Genomic DNA, 16,284 nt, shown 5'->3' on the forward strand with positions numbered 1-16,284 from the left:
GCAATCACTGAATTTAATGCAAAATCAAGCAGCAGTCACAATATTTTGAGAAGCTTGTACATTTTTTTAAAGTGCCGCCGTTTTCCTACATATTTTGAGCAGTCGGGTCACTGTTCAAATTCCCGCCAGGATCTGCATAGTTCTTGTATGGTGTTGTGTAAAGCCTCGAGTTTTCAATGCACGCTTCTCGCCCAGTGTGTGATCTGCATCATGTCACATTATCTCAAACTAGGCCACATGAGTTTATTAATCATTAAACTTCTATATATTTTATATATGCATTTGTGATCATAATACTGTGTGTTTTTGAAGATGCTGTGTCAAGTTTTCAAATTGTACACATAGCGCTGCTCGTCACTGTCACTTCCAAAGCAGTGGAGGCAGAAATAAGCGGAGGCAGAGAAAGCACTGGGAGTTTCTGTTTACAGTAGCGACTTGACATGAAAACAGTTTTATTTGACATTAACAAGGCAGAGGAGGCATTTCCCATTCCTGAAAGGAAAAAACATTTCTGAGTGCTGCATCTCATGTTTTTAGACACAAAGACGCATTCTTTGTGAATGGCCCCTAAACATGCAAGTGTATAAAAATGGTCTCTTTGGTAATTTCATGAACATTGTGAGGAGTAGGATGGGACCAGGAGCAGTGGGAACTCAGAGACCCAGTGTGCAGCCTCACTCATCACAAAGATATTGTTGTAGCACAAAAAAATGAAGATTTCATAACTTAAACAATAGTGGCAATAAGATTCCAGAAATGTTTTGAGTAATCTGAACTTATCAATTTTTACAATGTTTAAAACTTACCCTGTTCTGCCATTCGTTGGCCTCCTCTTCTTTAATTCTCCTGGCTTCCTCCAGCAAGGCAAGCTTTGCTGTGTATTCAGCCAGATCTGCTGCCTATACGAATCAAATAAAAATGCATATTTTACTTCAATTTAGGCTAGATAAAATACCTGATACACAAAAAGTGATAACGATTTTCACTGTTTAAGATTGCAATTGTCACTTTTTAACCCTTGTTTGCTGTTGGAGATGTTTTCATCCACTCTGGGGGGATTGTAAGTCTTAATTTGACTGCAGCTTTCCCTGTGTTTCAGCAAATGGGATTATTACTGATGTAAAATCTTATTTTGACACATATTTTGGGGAAATGCTTTGAAAAGTTGATATATTGAACAATACACTTTGGGCAAATCTACTACCCTTTCAGAAATGTGTCATTTGTTTTGTTAGTAGTCAGTTTAATCAGCACCCAAGGGTTAAACACTGCTTCGAGCACTTCAAAGCTTTTGCCAATAATTTGTTTTGATCCAGCATGTCTCAAAATAAAATAAAAAAGGCTTTAGGTTTGCCACAAGAGTGTGATCTCTGTGAACCTGTATTTCAACAGTATGTTTCATCTGATTTATGAACAGATTCAGAAATGGGGCTTTCCAGTAAGTGGCAATATCTGCACTCTGTCATTAATTTGGGTGAAAGCAGAGATTACGGGTACATTTACACGACAACATGCTGGAAATTGCAAAGTTTTCTTTTCCAATTTTTAAAACTTTCATAAATTCACAACAATTATTTTCTAAATTATGCCTGTTCACCTGTGTAAACAACATTGCTCCTGCACACCGTATACTGTAGTCCAGAATTCTTGTTTTGATTGTCAAGACCTTATGCTTTCATATAGACTGAATTTGCAAGATGTGCACGAAATTTTGAGAAATGTATTGCTTTCAAAAACTTGCACTTTGAAAGTCATATTTAAAATACTTTTCTCATTTCAAAATACTCACAATAGTATTCACATTTTTTTGGTATTTTTTGAAATTGGTGTTATATGAAATTGTATACTGACATGGGCATGACCTAGTTGAGTAAGCAAAGTAACTTTTTTTAAGAGGATTTATGAGGACATGCCATGTGTCCTCGTAATTCAAACTGCTTAAAAGTCATACTTAATTTATAATATTTTTATTATCATTACTGTCAATATATTAGGCAGTGTATTTAGGGTTTGTTGATGTGGGTTCATAAAAACAAATATCTCTGTATAAACAATGACATCTATACTTGGCATACAAATAAACGAAGAAAAATAATATTTAACAGGGTGTTTTGACATTCATTTGCCTTATGATTCCTGTGTGGATTGGGATTAGGGGGAATGGATGGGGTAAGGCCATATAACATGTGTTTTGTACAGTATAAAATACATTATGCCTATGGAGACAAACATACATACAAGTGTATCTGTGTGTACTAACCAGCTGCTCCTGAGTTTTCATCTGGTCCTCAGCCTGCCTGGCGAGCTCCTCTTTAGCCATCAGAGCTGCCTGTCTCTCAGCCTCCAGACGGGCCGCTTCTTCCTCCACCTTCCTCCTCTCCTCCTCCAACACCCGTGCCCTCTCAAACTGCTCTCGCAGGTCTGAACAACACACACAATCAACCATAAGAGGGCAGCAGACGCTCAGTTATAAAACATTAAAGAAGCCATTCGTAGAGGTCAAGTCAAACATTTGACAAAATTCTGTATGATAACATATATATATGTTAGAAATAAAAATCTAAGAAAAACACTATGACTTTTATTTTGAGTTTCTCCGGATATACTGCATTTATTATGTATGGATTTAAATAAAGTATTTATATTTTTATTCTATAACATTATCATTCCATTTCTTCTAAATTTAAAATAAAACTATTGTCATTTAGAATTTTTTTCTATGAAGATGGCACTTGTATAAAAATAACAGATATCAGACCCTGTTTCTGTTATTCCAACATTGCTTTTTGAAGTATTTCAGTTTCTCAACTGTTCTGAAGTTAAAACATTTGTATTGCATTGTTTAAAAATCAACCTTTTTTAATTGCGTGATAAAATTGAATTGAAAACATTCTGAAATATATTCGGTAGAAATGTAATAAGTAATGATGTGCAAAATAAAAATTTACTTATAAAACATTAAAAATGACTTATTTTACTTGAATACCTAAAATGTTACTTAAATACGTAACTATATATATTGGAAAACCATAAGAATTTTTCATCTCCTAAATATCACCATAGCTTTATGTCTGTATCTATGTTTTTTAATTATAAAAACTACATTAAAACATGTACATTAAATTTCATTTTGCAGTTGTTTTTTGGCTGCATATCTTTTACTTACATTATTTCATATACTATATATATTAAAAAAACATATATTACATAAAAGCAGATATCCAACCAATTTTCATACCTCTCTCAACCTTTTTGGTCTGCTCTTCAAACTGGTAAAGCTTCATCATCATCTCTTGCTTCTCTTTCTCCACCATCTCTTTTTCTCTCTCTATTGCCTCCCTTTTCTTCTTCTCATTCTCTAACTGGGCTCTAGGAAGAAAACAAGCAGAACAAAACAGTCAAATAAATGTTGTTAATTTTTTATAAGAGATTTTTCATATTTTATTTGATAAAATTGTATATTTTATTTTATACTGTAATTTTTGTTTCCAGTCAAATTCTACAGTTGGTCTGGCTATATGTTTATCAGGGCATCTGATCATGGCTCTCTAATGCTGAACAGTGTGTCCTCACCTCTCCATCTGCCTCTGGTGTTTCTCCTCTCTGGCCTGGGCCTTCATCTGCTGCACTTCAATAGTGTCAGGTTTCCTACGCTTCATGTAAAGTTCATGGTTTCCCATGCACAGCTGCAGGATACGCTTGTTAATGCGCAGGCGAGATGCATAGAACACAAAGTCCTGTGAGAACGAGACAGAGAACAGAACGTGATGCATCTCACAATGCTGTATGCATAAATAATGTGCTTTACTAAAACAAAAAATACAGTACTTCACGTGGGTCAAAGATGCAAAGTCCTATTCTCGTACCCTCATTCAATTAAAATAAAATAATCCGAATGCCAGTTTTGACATTAAGAAAACCATCTGTGACGATTCTGAAGGCTGCCCATTTTGTTTTTTCATGATAAGAATGGACTTCACTTGGAACTGCCGTTTTAGATACACAAAACTGTTTTATTTAATTGTTTAAGATAAATTTTTTTATTTTCTTTGATAATTTAACTGTACTATCAGTTTACACATTTTAACATCATTTTAACATTTTCCCCACCCCAACATCGGCAGTTTCAGTAATTAGATGGTGCTATCATAAATCCAATAAATACAGATAAATAATATAAACTCAATAAATAAAAAAGCACACATACCGAAAATTAATAATAGTAAAAAAACAATAATAATAATACATAAATAAAAAAAGATAATTACACTCATAAACATCCAATTTATCAAATAATCTCCAGCCATCCCCTCATAATGATGTCTTCCAACCATAATACTTATTTGAGTTATTTGAATACTTATCTTCACACCAGACCCCAACACGAACAGGTCTCTCAGTACATACAGTATATCACAAAATAGTTTAAATAACTTTTGTACATAATAACAGCAACTGCATCATATACATATTGAACTATTTTCAAAATGTTAAATGACCATCCTAAATTTTATTCAAATTTAAATAACTACAAACTTGAAAATTACTACAGATAATCATATCATGTTTGATTTTTTTCTTCTTTTTTAAATATTTCCCAAATGTGTTTAACAGAGCAAGGAAATTTGCACAGTTGTTTTTTCACGTGTCTGATAATATTTTTTTATTCTGGAGAAAGTCTTTTTTGTTTTATTTCGACAAAAATAAAAGCAATTTAAAATTTTTTTTTATCCATTTTAAGGTCAATATTATTAGCCCCTTTAAGCTCATTTATTTTTTCAATAGTCTACAGAACAAACCATCATTATACAATAACTTGCCTATTTACTCTTACCTGCCTAGTTAACCTAATTAACCTAGTTAAGCCTTTAAATGTCACTTTAAGCTGTATAGAAGTGTCTTGAAAAATATCTAGTCAAATATTATTTACTATCATCATGGTAAAGATAAAATAAGTCAGTTATTAGAAATGAGTTATTAAAACTATTATGTTTAGAAATGTGTTGAAAAAATCTTCTCTCCATTAAACAGAAATTGGGGAATATATATATATATATATATATATATATATATATATATATATATATATATATATATATATATATATATATATATATATATATATATATATATATATACATACACATTTATTTATATATACAGTATATGCATACAACAGTTCTATCTGGTTCTCGAATCTGATGATGCGATATTCTGCAATAACAGCACTTTTACAGCCTCTTCACTCTTGTGTATTACTCTGCTCATAAAGAGTGACAGCAGATCAATAGACTCACTGCATTTTGACAAATATTTCAGCTGTTAGACAACATAATGTACTTTTGAGGCTTTTTAAGCAAGAGTGTAATTGTTTAAAATTGCAACTATGCAGTTTATTTATAAGAACAGTATCTCTTTTAATATTTATCATTTCAGAGATCGGTGGCCATCAGCCTGTCATGCTGAGCAGAGCAAAGACAGTTGACGTTCCGCCACAAGATGGCGACAGAGACTGCATAATAAGCCAATAGAGGATAAATTTCGTATTTTAAACTGCAGCTGATCAAAACATTATAAAACTCTAAGTTGATCTCTCTCTTTTGTATGTGGTAGTGCTGTATTAATACCATATAATCTGCTAGTGTTTGCTTTGCTTTGGCTTTTTGGGGGTTAATAATTGTGATATCTTGATTGCAACAGAGAAATACTGTGAAATCTCTGTAGACTGATGGCATTTCATGCCGTTCAGCCTTATAATCTTAAAATGTCAGCAAAATCACCTGTTTTGTCATCACTTTAGGCAGTGACATGAAGTGACATGTTTTTAAGCAACGTTTTCTGTTTTTTTTTTTACCGTCAGCTGCAGATGTGAATGAATGGCAGAAGAAAGTAGTTCCGCGCACAAAAGGTTTTTTAAACTCTCTATGTTTGATTTTTGTTTTTATACAAACGATTATGCCATCGAACTGTTGTATAAATGAAATATCACACGAGTAGCAGTGTGATGTGGCTGTATATTGTAACGGGACATTAAAGCACTCAGCATGCGGCCTAGTGCCGACACACACTTCCCACCAGTGCCAATATACAACCATATCGCACTAATACTCATGTGATATTGCTCATATATGAAGTCATTAAATTACATCTTGATAATCACAAATGTTTTTAAAGACTATATAAAAAAATCTGATTAAAATTGTTCTTAAAATTATTTGACACATGAAAACAGCATATTATACTAGTATTTATTCTTTCTTTATTGTCATTATTCTTCTTTGTCATTTGTCAAAACTTACGGGAGCCTTTTTGTCAATGGGTTTGATTATGAACTTCTTGTCATTAAATGAGATGTTCCTTATTTCACTCCAAGGAAATCCAATCTTTGGAGTCAACCTAAAAAACAAAACAAAGCAAACAAGAAAAAGCATTATTGCAAGTCAAACTTTTGTATGTGCACGATGGTCCAGTTGTTAGCACTATCGCCTCACAGCAAGAAGGTTGCTGGTTCGAGTCCCAACTGGGCGAGTTGGCATTTCTGTGTTAAATGAATTGGATGAACTAAATTGACCATAGTGTATGAGTGTGTGTGTGAATGTGAGAGTGTATGAGTGTTTCCCAGTACTGGGCTGCAGCTGGAAAGGTAAGCTATGGAATGTCCCCACAATTCCCCCCAAAAAACCTGTGTGTGTGTATGTGCATGTGTCAACAAACATTACAAAAATCACAAATATTGTGCTACATCAGTTCTAAGGTGCAATGACCTTTTTAATAATAAGCATCATGCGTCCATACTGACTTGTTTGGCTTGTTGGTTTGGACAGGTCATTAACCGTGCAGTCATGACAGCTACCACACTGACCCTAATATCACTATTTCCTGACATCACGTCTAAATCAGAAAGATCAAAAAAGTGCTTACCTGTCATCTTTTTCATAGATATTCAGCCCCAAAGCGTCCACTCCTAACCACAGGTCTGTTCCCTTCTTGTTCTTGATGTCGAAATAGTTGACCCCGTACATCTCTAGGTCCTGTGAGATCTTCAGATACTCCAGCATGCTGTCTTCCCTGGTGAAGCAGCATTTAAAGAGATGATGATCTTGAACAGAGACATAAATGTGAGGAGAAATGAGAGTTTGTAAACACACTCACTTGAGGATCCCTCGGTGTTCCTCGTGCCAAATCTGAATCCTCTCCTCCCATTGCTCTTTCGAGAGTTTGTGCTGGTCAAGTACTCTGTCATTTACACCGAATCACATGTAAAATAAGCAATAAATATAACATATTTATCGTATAAAATAAAAAAGAAAATGAAAATGTCAAGGTGCTTTAGGCTAAATTATAATTATACTCCAACAAAAGGGTCAGACAAAGATGTATTTACATGACATTTAGATACAAATGCAGAAATTAATATCAACCTTTGGGTAAAAAATTTACTGTCATTTCACTGCAAAAAAAAATAAGTCAGAGCTAACAGATATGACACAAAGCATAAATATACATTAATTACTTATATTCAGCAGTTTACATGTATTTGTAAACTCTCCGCTGTCGCCACTGGCTTGCTTGGTTCGGGATCTGTAGAGCTGCGCATCGTTGGATTTTCTCTTCAGTGTTTGGACTCTCAGTAGTGATTATTAAACCACACTGAACTGAGCTAAACTGAACTAAACTTAAACACTACAAACTGAACTACACTGTTCCAATTTACTATAACCTTTTATGGGAAGCTGCTTTGACACAATCTACATTGTATAAGCGCTATACAAATAAAGGTGAACTGAATTGAATTGAACTAAATTTGTTGCCTCATTACAAACATATGTGGCAAATTTCACGATACACACGTTAAACTAACATTTAAGGTACATTTAAACTGTATGAAACCCTCTTCAGGGGTACTAAATAAATTTATAATCCATTTTTCACAAATTTTCAATTCTGAATACAAGCTGCGATAAAAATTGCATTACATTTATATAACAGTCTTGTTTTCAAAATAAGAGTCCCACATGCATATTAATGAACACATGTGGATCATAAGTGTTTTTTTTTCTTTTTTGATTGACCTGTATTTAGCCAAGGTTTTACATTCACAGGATTAAGAAACCATGGTGTTTGAGGCTAACTGTATTTCATTTCCATGTGCTAAGCTCTTATTATTCAGTTAAAAAAATGATTCAAAGATATTTCTTTAGATTTACTAAAGTTAAGTTTAGTAAATCCAGTTAAGTGGTTGCAAACATTTTGAATGTAAGCAAAAAAATTAGGTTGAACATTACTAAACTTAATTTGTTTGTTTAAATTCAACCCATTTAAATTGTTTGCAACAATTTTGCAAAAATCATTTTTGTCAGTGTACGTATATCAGATTTTCATTCTATGGCACCATTAAGATTTGTTCATATAGTTATATTTCATTTTCACATATGATATGATTTTATGTACAGTTAAAGTCAGAATTATTAACCTCCCTGAATTATTAGCCCCCCTGAATTATTAGCCCCTCTGTTTATTTTTTCTCCAATTTCTGTTTAACGGAGAGAAGACTTTTTTCAACACATTTCTACATTTAAACATAATTTGGGAAATATAAAAAAAAAAAAAATCAAAGCAGGGGCTAATAATTCTGACTTCAGCTTTACCATATCCAAATGTTTGTGAATATATAAAAACAGGATAAATAAATAAGTCAACAAAATAAAAAAATATTTACACTAATTTAACTAGGGTGTTTTTCAAGTTACCTATTAAGTAAGATATCAGAGGTGCTCAGTCATCTTTCTGAACATATTCTCATTCTGCTTACGTATCGCTATTTACATTTCTGTAGAGCACCAAATATGTCCCAGGAGCTATGTTTTTTGCAGTTTTTGTTTTCGCAAATCCACTGTGTACGCTTTTGAGATCTAAAATTTCTCTTGCAAGCTGCTGGTTATATCCGTGCTGCTGGTTCGCCTGTTTTTAAAATTCTCCGGATTACAAACAGGGCTAATGGTTGGAATAGACAGGGCAAGAGACCTGCTGCACTGCTATCCACTGTGTCTGCATTCAGACCTGGGGACTGAGGAGGAGAGAAACCCAACAGGTGACAGCAGAAAAACTGTCCACACAGAGGTAAACAGTCAGCTGGTAAGCGTGAAAAAGAACGGCATTATACCGCCCCGTAGCATTCATTTTAAAGATGAAATGTATACATACTTTGCGATCTCCAGAAATGTAAATAGGGGTACATTTTCAGAACGAGCCTATGTTGCAACCGTCATGTTAAGTTTGGCACCAACTTTAATAAATTACTTATTTATATCATTAGTAACAATTGTTATGTTTAAGCGGGGTTGGAACTGAACTTTTCAGCAAATTAAACCTAAAATAAACACTAGAAAGCACTAGAGAGTCATTAGAAAACACCGGATTCATGCTTTTAAATAGTTTCACTCACCTCTGTGGCAGGAGCCGCTCAGATGACAGGTATCCTGTTTTGTGGGTTTCAGGTGTGAAGTCTCCAAACTTGGACTGGACAGCATACGAGGCCAGCAGCACCGCTGTCTCTGGCGGACAGTAGATCTCATCGCTTAAGATGCTTTCCTTCACTTGCAGGAAGAAAAGCTTTTTTGTGATGTCCTGAATCAGTTCCTCCGACACGTCCTCAGGGTAGTGCTTAGCCCGAAACTTAAACTGCAGAGGGTTCTCCTGTTTCACCTCTTGAGAAGACACCTGTAAAATCAGAAAAAGACCAACTGAGCCTCAAAGGGAAAACATATAGATTATATTATTACAATAATTCCTTTAAAAAAACAATGTTTGCAAAACTTAAATAAACATAAAACTGCAGATTTGAAAGCTGAATATTACATTTTGTGTATATATCACAACACTACTGGAGTCTGATGAAAATCTCTGCGTTTGTAAAACATTTGTGAAAGAAAAACTATAATTAATAAAGACTAACACAATTAAATTTTAGTACTGAAACTATACACTGAAAGAATAATCCATTGGATTTACTAATTTTTGATTTACACAAGCTGAATTTAAACAAGCAAATTAAATGTAGTCATGTTCACCTTAACTTGTTTGTTTAAATTCAGCCCATTTAAATAGTTTGCAACCACTTACCTTAAAAAATTGTAGTAAATCCAATGAATCGTTTTTTCAGCGTCGGCAACAATTTAAATTCTTTCAAATATGCGTTGCAAGCACATACATGTTTATCAAAAGAACAGATGATCACATGTCAGAGAGTGAATCTTCAGAGTACTCAATGTGACAGTAATAAAATAGTAAATGAACACTAACACCTACAGTGCGTCCCCACCCATTGATAACACAGTTTCAGTGGGCTCTTTATGTTGTTTCTAGGGTGTTGTTGGTGGTTGCTACAATGTTTTGAGTTGTTGCTAGCATGATCACGTACTAAGGCTGGGCATTAACGATTCCAGTTGCGATTTCTATGTGATTTCAGCAAGGCAATTCACATCGTACAGGAAGATTTTAATGCAATGTGAAGTCAAAGTTCACGGTTCATGTGCTCACACTATGCCGGCCGTTCGATTGGCCAGCAGCGACTTGACTGCTCACACTATGCATGTGCAATCAATCCTAATAGCGATACCGACATTGATATTGATATCGAATTGATACTAGCCGAGCAAGATTGATACTTCAGTGTAAAAATATCTCTTCTAATGTACTTTTTATCAAAGAATATTAGTGTATGTGAGAATGTGTTTTAAAGCATGTTCTCCAATATAGGTTCTGTGCATTTGTTGATTTACATTGTTTCAAATGTATTATTGTTTATTTAAAGACAAAGAAGTATTAATAAAGAAACTATGTTTTGTTATTACATTATTCCTATTCCTATTATAAAAACCTCAAACCGAAGGAGAGAAATAAGTACGTATTCCTTTACATTTTTAAACATTTATCAGATGCTTTTACCCAAAGTAAATAACAACTGAAGGTTAAAACAAACCATTCATCATGAATAGGAAAATAATAATGAGCGCTAGTAATAAAACATTTCCAAAAGAAAAAAAAAAAATAGTCAAAATAAGGAGTGAAGTTTTAAAATTTTAATTAGCCAGCAAATATTTTGAGCAATTATCTTTCCAAATTTTGTTCATTACCATGAATAGATTAAAAGTTGTTTCATTTTGTAAAACATTTGATGTGATACATTTGCTTTGTTTAAGTATCAGTATAGGTATTGCCCCGATACTAAATTTTGTAGTATTGATCTTTTTTTTTTTTTTTTTTTTTTTTTATTAATGCAAGAACGATACATACAAAACAATGATAGAGGTATACATAAAATGAAAAGTGTATATTAAAAAAAATCATACAAAGATACAGAAACTGTAGTATTGATCTACAACAGGACACATCCCCTTCTTCTTCTTTCTCATATATTGGTTGTTGGCAAACCAGTATATGGTGTATTCATGCCACCTAATGGGAAGGAGTGTGAAGCTCACAAGGAAAGGAAGAACTTTAAAAAAAACACTAAAAATGATTTCATAATCAGATCTGTATGTAGCAAATAAACACTATGAACAGAATATTATACTCAAATTGTTTCAGTGCATACTGGAAAATACCCTTTAATATTGCACTATTGTATCCCCTTGAACCAGAAGTGTGTATGTGTGTGTTTCTGTAGTGAAAGCACAAACACTAAAAACACACCAAAGTCTGACATGTCTGATTGCCAATTGGGAGAGTTTAACGCCCTCTCTGTTCCCCCTTTACACAGCATGACAAATGACACTGCAAAGATGAAATTTAGTCTGATTCAAAGAAAGGATGCAGGAGTCAGAATTTGGCTCAAAATATGACCAAAACTGTAGTGTATGTTCGGCCTTAATAAGATTTTGGAGGGATTCTCTCATCTCATAAATTAAACAAGCTATATCAATTTCCTCCTCATTACGTTACAGTTTGAGATATCATTTATGTCAAATGGTAGATTTAACTAATTATTAAACTAAATTAAGCTAATACAAATGTTGCCCGGCCTTTAAATTAAAGCTAGTAATGTTGTAAATAATGTTAAACAACAGTAGTCTGATCTATTTATATCTGATCTGATCTTAATGTATCATCAAGAGACAAACCGTGTTTGTTTTTTTTGTTTTTGTTTTTGTTTTGTATTAAAATGTCAGTTAAAATCTGCTGTAATGCTCCAATAAACAATAAGTAAGTGAATAAATTAACAGCAAATTTTAATTTGTGTGTGAACTATTCCTTTAAATGTTATTAACATATTATTAATATACTATTAACATTAATTCAGCATTTTTAATATTAAGTATTTATTGGTAACACTTTATTTTGATGGTCCATTTGAGTATTAGTAGACTTTCTGCTTAATATCTGCTGATACTGCTCCTTCAACAGACATTTAACTGACTATAAGAAACTTTGCAAGTACATGCCAACTTACACTAACCCTAACCCCAACCTAACAGTCTACTTATAATCTAATGAGAATTAGTTGTCAACAAACGAATCATCAAAAATAAAGTGTGACCCTTTATTATATATAGTATATTAGTGCACAATGCAAACACAAAAAATATTTGATATACATATAAATACATAATAAGGAATACCTTTTTGTCTAGTTTCAGCCATGTCAGAAAGCCTTTGTTGTCCGTGAACTGCAGACCGAAGTACCAGATCTCACGCAAACCCACCGTCTTAACCACCTGAAAATGGATCAGATTCAGCTTCTTACGCATGTGACCAACTTAACACAATGAATCAAAGCTGATATCAATTCGAATGACGCGTTTTCGAAACACAATACAGAATCACCTCAGCACTTGATAAAAAGGCATGACGTTATGTTGTAGGTTAAACAATGGGAGAGTCTCTACTTCAGTAAAAGTTTGTGTTATCCACAGGGAGGGAAACCACCACCCAACCCATCATCTTATCAGTTATGTGTGTACAAATAAAGGTAGAGATGGTGTTCTCCACCTTGCCGTTATATTCCATATGTCCTGTCCTATCACGAACCTCACTAATCACCATAATAAGATAGTCCAGCATTACTAATCGTAACAGTATCTGAAAAATGATTTACACCCAGTGACTGCAGTAATGAGCATGAATTCGGGTGTGACTAACATGAGCAAAATGTAATTAGTGACAGAGTTTCGTTACAAAAAGAAAAAGAGTTTTTTAAATAGTTTACAAGTTGCTACAAGTTGATGAGTCATTGTGATAGAATATTGCATGTGTGGCAGTATAAATAGTAGGCAAGTAACACTAATAAACAAGTGCATATGTATATCCTCTTGCTAGGAATTTTTTATAAGTCTTCCTATCGCAAGTGAAGCTATAAAAATGTCCCCCATCCATATTTAAAGTGGAGAAAAAGTACATATTAGTACATAATTTCAATGCTATTAAAGTAAAAGTAATGACAAATGCTGTAAGTTAAAGTTGTTAGGTGATTTTAAAGAGTTTTATGTGTTTATTTTCAGAATAAAACTGTTAATTTACAACTATCATCTTGTATTTTTGTTTATATTAAGATTTTCAAATCTGTAAAATAACCGTGTTTCTTTGAACACATACAGTGCATCCTGAAAGTATTCATAGCGCTTCACTTTTTCTGAATTTTTTTATGTTATTATTCCAAAATGTATTAAATTCATTAATTTCCTCAAAATTCTACACACAATACCCCATAATGACAATGTGAAAAAAGATTTTTTTTTTAATTGTTGCAAATTTATTAAAAATAAAAAACCTGAAAAATCACTTGTACATAAGTATTAACGGCTTTTGCTCAATACTTTGTTGATGCACCTTTGGCATCAATTACAGCTTAAGTCTTTTTAAATATAATGCCACAAGCTTGGCACACCCGTCTTTGGGAATTTTTGCCCATTCCTCTTTGCAGTACCTCTCAAGCTCTATCAGGTTGGATGGGAAGCAACAGTGTACAGCTATTTTCAGATCTCTCCAGAGATGTTCAATATGATTTAGGTCTTGGCTCTGGCTGGACCACTCAAGAACATTCACCGAGTTGCTGTGAAGCCACTTCATTGATATTTTGGTGGTGTGCTTTGGGTCATTGTCCAGCTGGAAGATAAGCCGTCGCTCCAATCTGAGGCCAAGAGCACTCTGAAGCAGGTTTTCATTCAGGATGTCTCTGTACATTGCTGCATCCATCTTTCCCTCTATCCAAACTATTCTTCCAGTTCCTGCTGCTGAACAACATACCCACAGCATGATGCTGCCACCACCATGCTTCACTGTAGGGATGGTATTAGCCTGGTGATGAGCGGTGCCTGGTTTTCTCCAAATGTAACGCCTGGCATTCACTCCAAAGAATTAAATTTTAGTCTCATCAGATCAGAGAATTTTGTCACTTCGTGGCAGAGGATTTTGTGGCGGGGAGTGGCTTCCGTCTGGCCACTCTAACATACAGGCCTGATTGGTGGATTGCTGCATAGATGGTTGTCCTTCGGTAAGGTTCTCCTCTCTCCACAAAAGAACGCTGGAGCTCAGACAGAGTGGCCATCAGGTTATTGATCACCTCCCTGACTAAGGCCCTTCTCCCCCGATCACTCAGCTTAGATGGCTGGCCAGCTCTAGGAAGACTCCTGGTGGTTCCAAACATCTTCCACTTATGGATGTTGGAGGTCACTGTGCTCATTGGACATTTCAGAGCAGCAGAAATTTTTCTGTAACCTTCCCCAGCCTTGTGCCTCAGGACAATCCTGTCTCAGAGGTCTACAGACAATTCCTTTGTCTTCATGCTTGGTTTGTGCTTTGACATGCACTGTCAACCCTGGGACCTTATATAGACGGGTGTATGCCTTTTCAAATCATGTCCTAGTGAATTTATCACAGGTGAACTCCAATTAAGCTGCTGAAACATCTCAAAAATGATCAGAGGAAACAGAATGTACCTGAGCTCAATTTAGAGCTCCACGGCAAAGGCTGGGAATACTTCTGTGCATGTGATTTTTCAGCTTTTTGTATTATTAATAAATTTGCAACAATTTCAAAAAGATCTTTTTCACATTTCACAAATAATTTTTCACTCTTTTTTCAATTATGAGGAAATAAATTAATTTAATCCATTTTTGAATAAGGCTGTAACATGTGAAAAAGTGAAGTGCTATGAATACTTTCCGGATGCACTGTATGGGACATTCTACCAGAAACATACATTATCTGTCCCTGAAATAAAAACATACACTACCGATCAAACGTTTGAGGTCAGTAGGATTTTTAAATGTTTTAAAATAAGCTTCTTCTGCCCACCAAGGCTGCATTTATTTTATCAAAAATACTGTACAAATTGTAAAATTGTGAAATGTTAATACACTAAAAAAACATATTCAAAAGTAGTTTATAATTTAATTTAATCATTTATTCCAGTGATTTAATGATGAATTTTCAGCTTCATTACTCCAGTCTTGAGTCTCATGATCCTCCAGAAATATCTCTCTAATATTAATTATTATTAATATTAATAATAATAATTGAATAGTAATAAAAACAACAATGACTAAAGTAATAATACGAAAGCAGTTATTTACAATTTTATTAAATACTTAACAATTTAACAATTTTTTTACATTTAATAAATGCTGCCTTGGTAATGAGAATCATTTTCTTTAAAAAAAAAAACATGAAAAAAAAACTGACCCCAAACTTTTGACCGGTAGTGTAAATATAGTAGATAAAAAGTATTTCATTCCAAAAGTTTCTAAAAAGGAATATGTCATTCAATTTGTTCTCAGATTTTTTGTTCTTTATTAAAAATACTTTACAAATGTACAAACCCTGTCATTGTCCTTGTCCTCAGCACAATTGAACCTACAGCTTTAATAGTTTTGTTATGCTAAAAACTGCTATTTAGAAGAAAACTTCAGAAATACTACGTTTAAGTTGTTAATTTCACATCAGTTAATTTCAAACAATAAATTCTACAATTAAATACTATTTTATAAATGTCCCCATGTTTCTGTCAATCCTGTCATATTTGCATTAAATTTAACATAAAATGTATGCAATACACCTTTAAGGATCTGACTCAGGTAAAGTGACATCATTTGATGGAGGAGAAGCTGATAGTGATCAAGAATGTGTTCTATCTTTGAATTGTATGATTTTATACTTGGTTTTTTATGGGTTTTTTATAAAGGACAAGCTTAAGTCAGGCGCTGTCACATTTTTTATAAGTTAAAATGTACGTTTCTGGTTAAATGTGCCTTATATAATGACTTTAATGAATGTGTTTCATCAGAA

At 33.7% G+C, this 16,284-nt stretch overlaps 1 protein-coding gene across 1 annotated transcript in view; it reads right to left on the minus strand.

Moving 5' to 3' along the window:
* ezra (ezrin a) overlaps window positions 1-16,284 on the minus strand; it is a 37,759-nt gene that overhangs the window by 10,292 nt on the left and 11,183 nt on the right. Inside the window, exons 3-11 of the mRNA XM_056476677.1 lie at window positions 12,621-12,716; window positions 9,446-9,720; window positions 7,153-7,236; window positions 6,922-7,068; window positions 6,300-6,396; window positions 3,574-3,737; window positions 3,239-3,369; window positions 2,261-2,421; window positions 807-899 (exon numbers count right to left, since the gene is read on the minus strand). Coding sequence (XP_056332652.1) covers window positions 807-899; window positions 2,261-2,421; window positions 3,239-3,369; window positions 3,574-3,737; window positions 6,300-6,396; window positions 6,922-7,068; window positions 7,153-7,236; window positions 9,446-9,720; window positions 12,621-12,716 — 1,248 coding nt within the window. The remainder of the gene's footprint in view (window positions 1-806; window positions 900-2,260; window positions 2,422-3,238; window positions 3,370-3,573; window positions 3,738-6,299; window positions 6,397-6,921; window positions 7,069-7,152; window positions 7,237-9,445; window positions 9,721-12,620; window positions 12,717-16,284) is intronic.

The sequence above is a fragment of the Danio aesculapii genome, chromosome 17, assembly GCF_903798145.1.
Source record: "Danio aesculapii chromosome 17, fDanAes4.1, whole genome shotgun sequence".
Classification (NCBI taxonomy): Eukaryota; Metazoa; Chordata; class Actinopteri; order Cypriniformes; family Danionidae; genus Danio; species Danio aesculapii.